General features: G+C 36.4%; 1 protein-coding gene across 3 annotated transcripts in view; it reads right to left on the reverse strand.

The window, feature by feature from the left end:
• The window catches only part of bmp2k (BMP2 inducible kinase), a 48678-nt gene that overhangs the window by 8896 nt on the left and 23810 nt on the right, over window positions 1-15972 (reverse strand). For all 3 annotated transcript variants that reach the window (XM_067438428.1, XM_067438427.1, XM_067438426.1), the window contains exons 2-13: window positions 14546-14664; window positions 14361-14466; window positions 13382-13524; window positions 10340-10461; window positions 9284-9365; window positions 8245-8377; window positions 7578-7681; window positions 6154-6233; window positions 5917-6065; window positions 5613-5803; window positions 1889-2017; window positions 724-872 (exon numbers count right to left, since the gene is read on the reverse strand). In XM_067438428.1, coding sequence (XP_067294529.1) covers window positions 724-872; window positions 1889-2017; window positions 5613-5803; window positions 5917-6065; window positions 6154-6233; window positions 7578-7681; window positions 8245-8377; window positions 9284-9365; window positions 10340-10461; window positions 13382-13524; window positions 14361-14466; window positions 14546-14664 — 1507 coding nt within the window. The remainder of the gene's footprint in view (window positions 1-723; window positions 873-1888; window positions 2018-5612; window positions 5804-5916; window positions 6066-6153; window positions 6234-7577; window positions 7682-8244; window positions 8378-9283; window positions 9366-10339; window positions 10462-13381; window positions 13525-14360; window positions 14467-14545; window positions 14665-15972) is intronic.

A 15972-nucleotide genomic window follows, 5' to 3' on the forward strand; every position in this document is an offset into this window, starting at 1 on the left:
TTTGCTCAACTGTTTCAACATTGATAATAATCATAAATGTTTTTGAGTAGGAAATCATTATATTAGAATGATTTCTGAAGGTTGATGTGACACTAAAGACTGGAGTAATGATGCTCAAAATTTAGTTTTGCGTCACAGGAATAAATGACATTTTAAAATATATTCAAATAGAAAACAGTTATTTTATATTTTAATAATATTTCACAATATAAAATTTTTTTTTGCATTTCAAATAACAAAAATGCAGCCTTGGTGAGCAGAAGAGAACTTTTGACCTGTAGTGTGTGTGTGTACATGTACATGTATGTGGATATATGTGTGTGTGTGTGTGTGTGTGTGTGTGTGTGTGTGTGTGTGTGTGTGTGTGTGTGTGTGTGTGTAGATGTATATATGTATGCATATATACACAAACATGCATGCATGCATGCACGCACACACACACACACACACACACACACACACACACACACACACACAGTATGTATATGCAAACTTAAACTATTTTTTTTATTGTTGTCCTCTGTTGTTAACGAACGTCATGTGTGTTTAACAGAGCTATTCAAACAATTCATTGACTAACCATTCGGTGGAAAATTAGCTAAAAATTGCTCCGCCTTAACATTATGTATTTAGTGTTTAGCACCAAAATGGCAAACTAAGATTCATTCAGTAGTGTGACAGTTAAACTGAATCTATATCAGTAAGAATGTCCAATGTGCTTGCCTGATGTTAGTGAAAGGGGTCTCTACTGGAGACGGTCCGGCAGGGTTATAGGAGGTCAGCGGGGCCTGGAACTCCAGAGGGGAGATATAGGGCACCTGGACTGGAGCACACTGCTGCTGCTGAACGAAGGCCTGCTGGTACTGGTGCATCTGGAAGAAGACAAAACAACGCAGTTAAACTAGTAATCCGTGTCCCTGTTTTCATAGGCCTGCTGTCGCGTGCTAGTGCTCAGAACATATACAAGAGACATGAAAGAAGCACCAGTATCACACCCGTACACAAACATCACAAACATCTATACACGGTATCACAAATCAATTTCACGTGGCAAGTAGTGTAATAAACTTGATATAATGTGCATTATCGCAAAAACAAAACTCTTTAGACTAATTTAAGACCTGTGATCATGCTGGAAATTTTGTGATGACTAGAAAAATGGCTGTTCATCATCCCTCACTTAACTTTCCAATTAATATAAAATTGTGCTTTCTTTATACAAAATGACCATGAGGACACAAGGAGATAGAAAGAGAAACACAGACAGAAAGAGCGCCACAGAGGCCCTTGAATTTCCCTACAGTGTAATTGCCTCATATGTTACAATTTAACACAGAGAATCGGTCGATTTCACCACCACATTCAATCCCCTGATGGTTTTGCATGGAGCAGATTGCATCTGAAATTAAACAGATGGTAACCATTCGGTGGAAAATGAGCTAAAAATTGCTCCGCCTTAACATTATGTATTTAGTGAAAGTCAGTTAGCAACATTTCCTCTTTTAGCATAAATACAACTCAAAGAAATGATTGACTGTTAGGATAAGGCAACATTCACTTGGATGGAGAAACAGTTTGGCACTGCTTCAGTAAGTGAGTGGGGCCAAATGAGTATTTAAGGCAAAGACAGTCTAATTTCAGACTTCTAGAAAAAATTATTAAATACAATATGCAACATAACCTACTGACATAAGCATAGTGGATACATTTACTTTTTCAAAAGCAGCACCATCCCCCTCAATGCATTTTACATTCCTTCACAACATTCATTTGTAAATAAATCTCTCATCTATTAGAACTGCATCCATTTAAAATTTGGCAAAATTCCTCTTTAAGAAGTGAACAAATGGCCCTGCCACTAATGTTTTGGGTGTATGAGGCGTCTCACCAGGGCAGTGTAGTGAGCCTGCTGTTGCTGCTGGGATTGATATATGGGCTGCTGCTGCATCATCATCTGCTGCTGGAGCATATGCTGCTGCTGCTGCATCTGAAGACTCTGTTGCATAGCCTGATGATACTGCGAAAGAGAGAGGCCAAGATGTCAGTGGACAGTCGTGATGAGCGTGGGAGTTTAATTTATGCTTCTCAATATGTTCTGTAACACAGCGCTGCCATAGGGCTTATACCATCACATGGTATAAACCTACAGCATCATACATGAAAAATTCAGAACAGCTTGAACTCGAGACCACAGGACATTTAACACGGAGTGATCACAACACGGCCAATTCCTTTGCAATTGGAATGAGCACTAGACTGACAGGGAGTGATTCAATTTGCAGGCTTTTAATTTTTATTTTGTTTTTTATTAAGCACAAAAAAGCATTTTGCAGCGGATAAGAATGCATTGTTTAATTTCATATGAAAATTTGCAGTTTGACAGCTTGGGGTAGAATATTCTTAACCACTCCCCTTCAACTGTCAGTCTGCTATGAGCTAGAGATGGAGAAGAGGTGCATTAAACAAATCCAGTATTACATTTCAATAGGAAATATGTCAACACTGAAGTAAAGTCAGTTGCAACTTCCAGTTCACGCAGACTTTAAAAGGTACAATTCACCGCTGGCAAGATGGAATTTTAAAGATGTCATGAACAGGCTTTTTTTCTTTTTTATACTGTTGTCTGAGGTCAACTAATGACGTTTGTGTGTTTTTTACATTCAAAAACATCATAAGTAATAGTCTATTTTCTACACTGGTTTTGAGGTTCTCTTCAAAACGCTGGGTTTTGATGGGCGTGACGCACTGGAGACTTGGAAGTAAAAGCCCATGGCTAGGATTGGATAAGATCTGCATATTTAATGAGCTTCAGCTCTTGTCATAACTAGCCCCTCTCAGTTCAGTTCACATGAGGGAGAGATTATTTTGAAACCGGCAACTGCATTACATGTTCTGTAGAGGTGTGTTTCAGTGCGCGATGATGTAAGAATGAAGCTCACGATCGTTTTCTGGGCCTGGTGTCTATAAAAGCTTTTCTTTGACTAAAAAGGAAGTTTTCAGCTCTGAAACTTACAGGACATTCTAATATTATCATGACCTTTTATATATCAAAAGCTCTAGGAAAGTTGATTTCTCAATTCATCACCCCTTTAATGAAACTTGGCTGTCTAAATTTTTAATCCGTGCAACATCACTAGAGAAAAAGGGCTATGGCATCCTCTTTAGCCAGTAACACCCATAATGCACTTGATTTTGGAGCCATCCGACCATCTGTATGCAGGAATGCAAAAATGCGGAAGTTCGACCTTTAGTCTTCACAAAAGATCTGAAGATCTCAAAAGTCCACCAGATAACGCAAACCACTTATTTTTTTAAGATTGCTTGTAGTTTCAGAGTTGGCCAATTGCCATCTGACCCATTAAAATCAGCTTGAAATTATAAATTATAAATAAATAAAAAAAATCTAGTCAGAATATTAGTCTGATACTGCTCTATTTATTTATTTGTTTATTTAGCAGGGACAATGCATACAGACATAGCCACAATACAAGTTCTGCAAATGATGCGCAGCATATAGAGTTTATAGCTAGTGCTAATTCTCAACTCCTGTCCCTGGTTGGGCTTTTCCAAATAATTTCAAAACTATATACATATGTCATACATATAAATACAAGCATAAAACAGAGAGCGAGAGAGAGAGAGAGAGAGAGAGAGAGAGAGAGAGAGAGAGAGAGAGAGAGAGAGAGAGAGAGAGAGAGAGAGAGAGAGAGAGAGAGAGAGAGAGAGAGAGAGAGAGAGAGAGAGAGAGAGAGAGAGAGAGAGAGAGACGATATTTAAAAATCTTTACAGTTTTGGTTTGTCTTCAGCCATAACTTAAGCCTAGATGTGAACTTTTTGAAGTCAGATATTATCTTAATGTCCAGTGGTAACGAATTCCATAGCTTATAGCTCTTGAAAGAAAAAGCTGTCTGAGCAAAGCTTGTCCTGCAGTATGGTATTACGCAGTTATATTTTGAAGTACTTCTAGTAACCCTTTTGCTGTTCTGTATCTTCACAAATTTGCTCCGTGGCTCAGGTGCTAAATTATGAATACATTTAAAAATTAATTTAAAAAAACTCAAATAACTAAAGCTTTCAAAGCTCAGTAAATTATATTTTTCAAGGACATGACAATGATGATGGCGGATTAGCTTTTTATCCATGATTTTTATTACTTGATTATATAGTGAACCAATTTGTTTTGTTGCAGACAGAGCTGCTTGCGCCCAAACTGTCATGCAGTATGAAGTATGTGAAAAAATCATGGCATGCATGTACAGCAGGGCTGCCTGATTTGGTATATAGTGTCTGATTAATCTAAAACAGTTAAGATTGCTTTGTATTATTTTAGAGATTTTCTTTATATGTTTAGTAAATTTAAGTTGAGGATCTAAAACCAACCCAAGGTATTTAAATTCTGAGACAAATTGAATTTATTTTAAATCTTTCATTTAGATCAAGTCTCTTTATAGAAAAACACATTGAGACTGTCTTTGTTAAATTCAGCACCAAATGATTTTGATTGAGCCACTGTCTGACCTCAGCCATACATGTAGACAGTACATCAGCAGCCAGCTCTGGTGATGTTGCAGGTGCATAAAGAACTGCATCATCTGCGTAGAGCTGGAAACTGGCCTGGCACCTGAACAATTTAATGGCAAGTCATTTATAAAAAGACTGAACAGCAATGGACCAAGTATAGAGCCCTGTGGTAAGCCCATTTTGATGTTCAAAAGTGATGATTTTTCCTGGGCAACTTTAACACATTGTGCTCTATCTTGAAGATAGGATGCAAACCAACGTACTGCCTCATTAGAAAAATTTAAAGATGACATTTTACTTAAAAGCTATGGTTGATGGTATCAAAAGCCGTAAAAGCTTGGGCTGTAATTATGGGGCATAATTCAATCAAACCAGGATACACAGAGTACTTAGCAAACATAATCATTTTTGAGAAATAGTGAAGGTGAATGCATATACGAACAAGTTCTCCGTTTAGGATTAGATTGTTACTGTTTATCATCTGTCCATCATCATCTAAAGCCCGCCCTGACAATTTGATTGGTCCGAACAGTTTCTGCTCGGGCATAATTACTCCTCTATGGATCAAGTCCAGACCGAACTGCCCGAGTTCAAATGTTGTGAGTTCGGCTGGCATCCAGGCTAACAAAAAACTGTATGGTTTCATCCAAATAACAACCGATGGACATCCATTTATTGAATGTGTCACAATACAGAAGAAAAGAGCCGTTGCTACTTGTTACAATGTGACTTGGAGAGATTCATGATTAACCGAGAACCAGCAGCTGTGCTTTGATAGTCAAATTAAAAACACACGGCACCACCTGTTTTTAGTACTGCAATGCCAAGAGACAATACTGGCAAATGTATTATTGTGGATTCACAATGTATATTATAGATGACCGATTTAAGCAATTTCTGAATGCAATACTAATCAAATTAAAATGTTCTCAAATGAGGAAGTCATTCCTTAAAAACAAAATCAAAACATGATAATGTTTATCAGAATTACTAAAACTGCACCATATTCTTGGTTAAACATATGTACGAAGCCTTCAGTAAGGCCCAAAACCTGCAGCACACTGGTCTTGACCTCCTGAGCCACTCATTACCTGTTGCATGTACTGCAGCTGCTGTTGAGTGACTTGCTGTTGGTGGTGGATATTGTGCTGTTGCTGCTGCTGCTGTTGTTGGTGATGTAGCTGTTGTAGTCGAAGGTCTCCAGGCTGCAGTTGCTGTAACACTCTGTTCTGTTGACTGTGGCTTGGCATCTGCGCAGCCGATTGCTGCCCATTTCCAGGAGCTGAGACAGGAAAACGTACCGTAAATTGTCAAAGCGAATTTCTCCCGAAAAAAAATAAAAAATAAAAACTAAACACAGACATTATCTATAAAACGATGGATTATATTGTTCACCTTTCTGGCCGTTGCTAACTGTACCTGATGATACAGTCATTTTCACAGGAGTTACAGAGCTAGACAAGGGCAAAACATTACTATTTGCAGCTTTGGGTCTTTGCCTGGGTGCGATTGATGTTTCTGTTGGTCCAACTGAATCTGTTATTCTAATGAAAAAAGAAAGGAAAACATGCTACTCAAATGGTTTGTTGAATTTAAATCATGAATGTAACACACAAAGCTCTAATATGCTACCTGGCTTTCGTCAGGCTCTTCTTAGCAGCAATATCACTAGCAGAAAGGGGCTCGGGCAATGAGGTGGGAAGGGGAGAGCTCTGTGTGGTAGAAAAAAAAAAAAACATCATGAAATAATTCGAATTTTAAATCAAACTAGGGGATAAACAAGAATCACTGGTCAATTTGATTAGCCTCTATGGCTATATTCACACTGTGTCCAAATCTGATTATTTGTGTATCCAATTAGAATCTGATCTAAACGACTGACTATCCTTACTGTGTATCGCAATAGTTCAGATCAGAATTCCTGTGGTGCTGTTTTTATTTTTTAAGTTATTTTTATTTTTAGAAAATGTGTATCGGTCTTGGTCAATGTTGTTGTGTAGGTATGCCAACAACAACAATGTTGTCTTGTGTCAACATGCAGTCTCTTGTTTTAAGTCTTATGAGAAAGCAGCAGAAACGTGGGAGACTGGAATGTGCAGCTTTATTCTACCATCTCCAGCGTTCTCAAAACAGACTGACTAACAGTAATAGTAACACTTTACAATAAGTTTCATTAGTTAACATTAGTTAACTAAATTAGTTAACATGAACTAATAATGAACTGCACTTATAAAGCATTTATTAATATTTGCTAATTTTAACTTTAACGTTTACTAATACTTAATTAAAATCTATTTAACATTAGTTAATGCACTGTGAACTAACATGAACGAACTATGAACAGCTGGATTTTTATTTACTAACATTAACAAAGATTAACTGATACAATAACAAATGTGTTGCTCATGGTTAGTTCTTGTTAGTTATTACATTAACTAATGTTAACTAATAAAACGTTATTGTAAAGTTTTAAACATTGTAATTTTCTGCTCGACCTGCAATTCGCAACACAACCTTGTTTCTGCAACAACTTTCAGCATGTTTCCTACAACAACGCCATGTTTACATTTTATATCACATGAGAAAGTGACAGGCAGAAAAGCCTGTGAAATCTCACCAGAGCAGTAAGATGTGATTTTAACATGATTTCAACACATACAATTTTACTTTTGGATTTTTAAAATAGTTTCATGTAATTTTTTGCAGCTAAATAGAATCAGATTACAGTCAGATATATGCAGAAAAATTTAATGATTTGGACTGACTTTTGTCTCAGAATTAAGAGATGTAAATACGAAATTGCAAGTTATAAAATCAGAAGTGTGATATATAAAGTCAGAATTGAGGGACATAAACTCGAAATTCTGACTTCTTTTCTCGCAATTGCTGAGGGGGTAAAAAAGACTGACTTTCTCACAACTGCAATCTAGCAATTGCCTGTTATAAAGTCAGAATTGTGAGGTATAAACTCACAATTGTGAGAGAAAAGAAGTCCCAATTACCGTTTTTATTCTATAGCGGAACCAAGCTTCCATACTTATGTGTCAGTAACTTACAAAAAGATTTGGCACTGGACACTCCTTTCCAGCTAACCGAAAGGCAAAGTAAGAAACTTGATAGATGTCAGGTCTCTTTTCTTGATCAGGCTCTAACATGTATCCTGTGGAAAGACAGAAAATGGCCACTATCAGTCATCAGATAAGTTGAGTCCTTATATGGTTCAATCTAAATGCACGTTCAAGAACAGACCACCCAAAAAAAGAAAAACTCAGTCAGTCATAATCAAATGGAAAACACTGTAAAAGTAATATGAACTCATTATAATACTTTCATGAAGGCTGGAAAATGATGACAGCATTTTTAGGTCATTTTTGGATGAACTACCCCTTTATGTGGAAATATATAAACAACCACCATAGACTCCCCAGATTCTAACCAACCCAATCCTATGCCAAGTAATAAGAGCATTTCTCAAAATATATTCTTTTATGTTTCAAGAAAATCATACAAGTTTGAAAAGACCTAATAATGACAAATGTTATTTTTGGGTGAGTCATCTCTTTAAGAGGAGCTGGGACACAAGTGTGCAGTACTTCCATACTACCAGATGGTGGAGCTATTGTTTAGCTTAATTTTAAAACTCCTCCACAGCACACACCCACATTAAACCATCTTACAGAAAAATCATTTCAAATCTCTTGGGTATATTAGAAAGCTGCTTACTTATTAAACAGTGCAACTTAGAAGAGAATTTTGAACCGTCCGGAACAGCAAAGGTCCCGTCACATATGGCAACTTGACTCTCCCCAAATGGAAGTGTGAAGAAACACAGCTTGTACAACAAGCATCCAAGCGCCTGGGAAAAGGAGAAAACAAGAAACTGCAATTCCACACAAAGACATTCAATACATCAGGTTTCACTGCTCTAACAAGTAAATACTGCACCGTGACAACACTTTTAATGGATGACAGCTGCTCTGTGGCATATGAGATGAATTCTGAGAATTTTCTTCTATTTTCAGACGGAGCAAATGGGCAGGAAGTATTGTCATACATTTCCTCTTCCTAACAGAGCAAGTTCTGACACGACGACCGTGAACTGCTACAATCTGCACTGGTGAAATTTATCACAAATGTGAACTTTCCACTGAAGGATGTTCATAGGAACTGAGGGCAGACCATTTCTTTTCTATTCAGTCCAGCATTTGATTGGAAGGAAGAGCTGTGAAATGAGGCTAGACTTTTACAGCATGTCAAGTTAAAGAGGAAGTTTGCCTTCATGAGGCCCTCATTCCTGTCTTTACAACACTGCCAGAAATCAGGAAACTCTTTTCTTTACTGCTTTCCATCAGGCCCACATGCACATAACAGCTCCCCAGCTCTTGTAAACATGTCTGAAATGTGTCTGATTGCATCTGTTACAGAATAACTTAAAATCTACTAATTTCTACACCAGTGCACCTTGATACATGCCTCAATGTTTCATGATGCAAAAGAAAACATCAACAAAAGGATCCACTTTAAAACAATTTCAATGATAGCTGTAAAGCACACCCCTGAGAGCCCTCTTTTATGGAGGAAACCGGTTTCTCATCTGAGTCTGCTGTGTCAGTCTGACCAAACCAGCTCTCCAGCTTGTTTATGTATTGGAGATTGACATTGGAGGGAATGAAAGAGGGACTGAAAGAGAATGAGTGGGTGGAGGTGAGGGAGAGGGAGAGGGAGAGATTATACAGTGTGTATGTGTGAGTTCAGTGCCTACCCAGATATCAGCCTTTGTGGTGATGGCTTTCCCTTGGTATAAGTTAATCATCTCTGGGGCGCGGTATGACAGAGTCGTGTACCTAAGCAGAGAAGAATGAACACAATGGAAGGATTAAACGCATCAACTCCCTGGCACCAGAACTAGTAACAAGAAATTACATCATCCAGCAAGCTTAACACATTTTAAACATTTCTTTATATTACATGGACACAACATAAATTCACTGAACATACAAGCTTCAACCACTGCTCGGAGGCAACAGACATTTTCTGTTATTTTGTCCACTACAATCAGTCCCTCCAGGATTTTGCGATATATATATTTTTAGATTTTTGCGATCAAAATGACATAATTTTGTTGTGGTGGTAATTTCCAGAAATTTGCGAAAAATGTTGCAATGTTTTTTTGTTATAATTAGGATACCACATTTACCATATTATGTACTGTTAGATGCACAATAAATCATACACGACAATAGAACAAACAAAATGCACAAATCTTGTTTATTTTGGTGTCCTACTAAAAAGGCTAGCACAGTAGTCTGTCGGTTCAATTTAATTTGTCATTTGATGAACTATGAAGTAATGTAATTTCAACAGTAATACTAGCTTAGTAATTAATAATTATGCAACACATGTCACCGGCAATAATGAATACTAAAGACATAATACTGGCTTAGAAGTAAATGAAATATACAGACGAGGGTTATATTTGACCGCATATTTGACCGCAGAATGAGTCCAATGAGAATCAAGTTGTCCAAAGAGCTGTGTAATAATAATAATCCTCCTCAAGTCCTCGTGCTTGATGTTTTCCCAAATTACACAATCAGCGCAAGTAAAAATAAATAAATAAAATTGTTTATTATATATATATATATATATATATATATATATATATATATATATATATATATATATATATATATATATATATATTATAATTTATTATTAATAAAAATAATATGCAAAAATATTATACAAAAAAGTTAAAGTACTATTTGTAAATCCCCCTGTAATTCAGAACTCCCCACTGTATTGTCAAAAGTCTTACTTCTTGATCTCATCCTCCACAGCAGCGATACCATCTTTATGTGGAAGCAGAACTTTGTGTGTGGCACTTCCAAAATCACACAAGACGTAGTTTCCCTGGTCATTCAAGAGGAGGTTTTCTAGCTGTAAATACAAATTTGTTAGTGATCTTTGTTAATAGATCCAACTACTGTAAATTCCAACAGTCAAGAGACAAAGGCAGGAGAGGAATGACATTTTAATCATGTTAATATTGGTACTGATGTTTTTCAAGCACAATAACATTCTCAGCACATTCTGCATGCCAAAATTCAACAGATGTCAATAACTTTCTGCCAGCTGTGACACAGACATCATTTTTAAAGATTCTTCTTTAAATAAACTACTTATTCGTTTTTGGATTAGTAACTGTTTTCTAATTTAAATTTTTATTTTGTTCTTATTATTTTAATTTTAATTTATTTTTATAAATGTTTTGTACAGCACTTTGGTCAGTGTAAGCTGAATTTAAATGTACTTTATTAATAAAATGTACTTACTTATTTACTTACTAAACAGCTCTAATCATGTGGCTACTAACACCATCCAAATGTTTACATTAAATCATGACAGTCTGCACTTTTTATGATTGACAGTGCTGTGCAAATTATCTCAATTCCTGTCAGACACTTCAAACTAAATTGGTCACAAATGTAACCTGTGAGATTAAATGGGTTAGTATTTAAAATACATAAAACGAGGAAGTAAACCAGTTGCAACTACTTCATTGAGAACATGTTAAATACATATTCAGTAATATAACAAATGTTTACTGGAATGAAGTGGACAATCATGAGATCCTGCCTTATTTGTATTTCAACACTGTTATACTAAAAAATAGAATTATATTAACAAAAAAAAAATCCAAAATTTCTCACACAATCATGTCTTGAATGAAGACTGGAATGGACTATTCTTATAGTATTTTAAATGTCCTTTTTGGAGCTTGACCACCAGTGGTCCTCAACCCATTGTTAAATGAAAAACAACATCCCTGCATGAAGAAGCCCCTCTATGATAAACGAGTAAACAAATGAATTTTTTTCCGCTTCAGTGTTCAATAATTTCCCAATTATTTTAGACTGTGATTGGTTTTGACTGGTGGGAAAAAGGGTTCGTTTGAATGGCATCATTGGCCTGTTCCCACACTTTTCTGCCAAAAGGGCAGCCTTGTTTCTTTCAAGCACTGCTGTTTTTTACAGACACAGCATAGCATGCCCGTCTTTGCCTGGGCTTTACTAATGCTTGACACTAATAATGTTTGTGAGCGTAATTGGTTTGAAAGATCATGTCTGGTATCACTGTGCTGAACTGGTAAGGTGAGGACATGGTTTCCTAAACTAAGAAGGAGTGTCCTAAAATTACCCTTTCAGCTAGTCAAACACAGTCAGACAAAAGAGAATCAGTAATCAGTCAGAGTGCCTTATATTTCTTTCCAAGATTTATGAAATCACACACATGTAGATGATAGCAAAGACATGTCAGTGCTTGTGTCTACAGCTTTAGACTAATTTAAATGGCTGCGAATCAACTCCATACAAATTATACCCAATTATATCATTTTTTTTTTTTTTTGCTTACCAGCCACTTTGACTAATGGTTTTTTAAATTTACTAGACATTCAGCATTTTCACTGGCCACAATTTTGACAATGATACCATGGGGAAAAAACTGCCTTTTTTTTATTATCATCTCATAATTTGGCAAGAGGTACTATAAAATAGGCTAGCCTAGAAATCTAGACGCACCCTAGCGGCAGCAAATTTAATCTGCCCGCAAGTGTCGTCTAGGAACTCTCAATACCCTTCTGAGCTGTATTCCTCACAATCTGGACGGGCCAATCACATCGTGTATAGGGTCGGCGGGCGGGGTCATAATGACGACGGCCGAGTTGCGTTTGCGTGCTTCTAGTAAACGGCGGCGGTCTTTCGAATCAGCGTTGACTGCGATTCTGGAAGACTTGGAGTTAAGCTTTTCTCTGAGAAAAGAACAAAGAACGGCACTGAAGTCATTCTTAAAAAGGGAAGATGTTTAGCCGGAGTTTAGCCGACCGGATACGGTGAATGTTTAATCAGTCAGCGAGCTCTGTTTCACCTTCGTTGCTCTGGTTGGTGTAGCGCTATCCTATCGCGTGCAGAGGGAGTTTGAAAGACAACCGTTTATCCCGCCCCTCAGATTGAGCCCTGTCTATGGTGAGTTTCCAGACCAAACATCTTGATGCTGTCACCTTAAAATCTGACACGTGGATCCATTATACTGTTACACATTCGTTTTCTTTCTCAACGGTTTACATTCACTTAAAACATAACTGTTTATGTGAATACTCAAATTTTGACATTATTTTGTGAGAGCAAGTGAAACAAATGAGTGAGTGGAGGCGGGTTTGTGTGTCAACTACATAACTCGCTGAGGGAGAGATGAGAAAGTGAGAAAGCGCAGCTGTTTTGTGGAAAATGAGTATTGGAAGCATTTCAGATATTTCAGTATTGATATGGATAAAAAAATGTATATTTTTGAATATGTATTGAAAAACTACATGTTATTTTAAACAACACTACATTGCACTTTATTATTTTTTCTTCTGCCTTTTTAATGCAGAAGTGCAGAAGTAAAAAATGTATATATATTATAGGGGTCTAACAATGCTTTGCTACATCGAGATAGAAATAAGAGGTTTATGTAAACTATATGATTTGCGACAGAGTTAGATTTATCCAAGGCTCAGCTTTATAGATGTATTTATAGGGTATATTTCACTCAAAAATGTAAATTCTGTCAACATGTAACAAATCCAAATGTTCTGAACAGATTCAGTATCACGTTTTGTATCGAATCATGACGAGTGCATCATTACACCACTAATATATTATATTGAAAGTGAACAGAAGTGACTGTGTTACGCGCCACTGCTGAAATCCACCCACAATTGGTGAGTGTTAAATGTCAAGCCCTGTTTATATACATCTGGAACTGGAACAAAGAAGTATCCTGTAGTTGACTTGCTAAATCAGTGACTGTGCTGTACCTTCAGGTCTCTGTGGATGATTGGAGTTTTACACTGGTGGAGTCTGGCAACAGCTTCACAGGCATCACAGAATATGTTGAGCACCTCCTCTTCAGTGAATCCTACGTGCAGCCGTTGGTTCATCTGCTTCACCACCTGACCAGCTAGATGGCACACATTAATTAGGTCAACAAAGTAGGATCAGATTAGGAACATCAACAAGGTTTTACATAATCCCTTTAATCCAGATTTGTTCAGTGTTATTTTTGTATTAATTATATATTATTAGAGTGTTTATTAATATCTTGAATTTGCTTTTATTTTTTATCATTTTATTTTTAGTGTAAGTTTGAGTATTTTTGTATGTACTTTTGTCATTTTTTCTATTTCTAGTTTTAATTTATTTTATTTTAGTTTGAGACATTTTGCCACTACAATTTAAACATTTAAAAAAAAAAAAATTCTTAGTTTAAGTTTCTCATCAAACATGCAAATTATATTTTATTTCAATCAACAACAAAAACAGTTTTTAATAGTTTGTTTTTGTTAACAATAGCAATAACGTATTTATGTCTAACTTCAGTTGCTTGCAGAAACCAGTAATAATCATCTAAATAAGAACATCTTACATATACATTTCAAGGCATCAAAGCAATTCATTACTAAAATTGGGAACCAAGAACTAGTCATATTCAGAAATACAGGAAATTGCAGGACGTTCAGTTCTGTTAACAGTTCTCTAAAACAGCTACCTCCAAAATTAAATGTAAAAATCAGAAAAGGTAAACAAATTTAAACATGTATTTTTGTATTTCTTTGTATTTACAGTTGTAAAGGTATTTTACTTTAATATTAATATTAAAGTCGAACAACAGTCAGGTGGATATATGTGATGCAAGTATGAGCTTGTATTTCAGGAAAATTAAAATCACACAAGGACACAGAGATAACTTTAGATTGTATAATGACCATAGTTTAGTATGCATTAAAGCTGTATTACCCTTGCAATACTCCATCAGAATCAGAACCTCCCATACACTGTCTCCCACTGCACTAGTGGTTGAGTCCAGATACCGCACAATGTTCTTGTGGCCCGACAACTCTTTCTATGGGGACATAAGAAAGATTTTATGTATGTGATGTACTGATGTACTTCTTCCAAAAACACATCTCTGCTTGACTCACCATGATTGTGATCTCCCGCTTAAAGATGTTCAGATCGTGGATATTGTTCACATACATCCTTTTCAGGGCACATCTTACACCGCTGTGCGTGCGGGCCAAAAACACCATGGAGAAACCTCCTGAATACACAAACACACACACAAGGTTAGTTCAGATGTTTATCTGGTCAGCAAACTATCTGGTCAACTATCTGAATGAGCAGTTTGACCTGTGATAAACATTAAGCAGTTAAATGTTATATTGAGGTATTGTGATCTAAAAATGTGACGACAAGCATCTTTGATGTAAATAATATGATTTGCGATCCAAGGCTACTGTATTAGGTATAATTCAACCCTGAGTCTGCACATTAGAGAGCAGGAAGTAAAGCGGCGATATCAAAACCCCAATCCCGCAGTATCTGTTAGAACAGTTTACTACAGAAAAACATGTCTATGTGAAATAAACAGTTATGGAAATGTACAAATTAAAGCTAAAGCTCCAATCTCCTCCCAAAAATCCCAAAACAAGTCTGTTGGTGCATCAGTGTCAACTTTCCTCAGAGAAGTAGAATTTTAATTATATAATTAATTGTATAACAAAACTTAAGTTTTTTAAACCGTTTGCAATGAGTAAGCTGTTGTTTATACATTTTTATAAAAATAAAAAAATTAAAATGAAACAATAAAATGCTGAAATGCCTTTGAAAGGGACAATGCTAAAAATAAGCAAAATGGCTGATATCGCTGGCAGCAACTACACTGCCATTTGACAACAGAGACAGTTGTGGGAAGCACTGTGCACCAAAAATAAGAGTCAGAACTGAGCAATTTAAAACCCATTACAATAGCCCAAGTCTCATTTTTGAAGAAAATGGAAGACATATTTTGTAATAGAGTTCTTTCATTCTGCTTTACTTTTTTTTTCTCTCTCTCACTAAGCTAAAACTGTAATACTTGTGCTCCCTGCTGAATGGGTGGACTGAAGGACAGAAAATGCTGAACTTTATAATCAACCCAAGATGAGTTTAGGAATCATTGTGACCTTCTGTGATTCTGGTTCATGTTTAATGCAGGTATGAGACAAGGAGATTTTCTCCCAGTGTGAGCCCTCTGATATTGCCTAGTTGCTCAATACATAAAATGTATTTTCCGGAGAAAAAGTATAAATGGAGAGAGGCAGACTTCAGCCAAGTTAGGGATGGGCTCACTGTTGGCAGTCGCTTGTGAACAAAGTTAGCCTTAGGAGAAAGACAACCTTATACGGTTGGTTCACCTGAAATTGAAATTCTGACAAGTTTATTTAACCTCGTATTGTTCCACACTCGTATGACTGGCTTTTTTCTGTGGAACAAAAAAAAAGATGACTGTGCTTTTTCCCATAACTGGACTGAAAAGCCTCAAATTAAGTGAAAAAAGCACTGTACAACTTCAATAAAAGCACTTTTT

The sequence above is a fragment of the Pseudorasbora parva genome, chromosome 3 (genome assembly GCF_024679245.1).
Source record: "Pseudorasbora parva isolate DD20220531a chromosome 3, ASM2467924v1, whole genome shotgun sequence".
NCBI classification, from domain to species: Eukaryota; Metazoa; Chordata; class Actinopteri; order Cypriniformes; family Gobionidae; genus Pseudorasbora; species Pseudorasbora parva.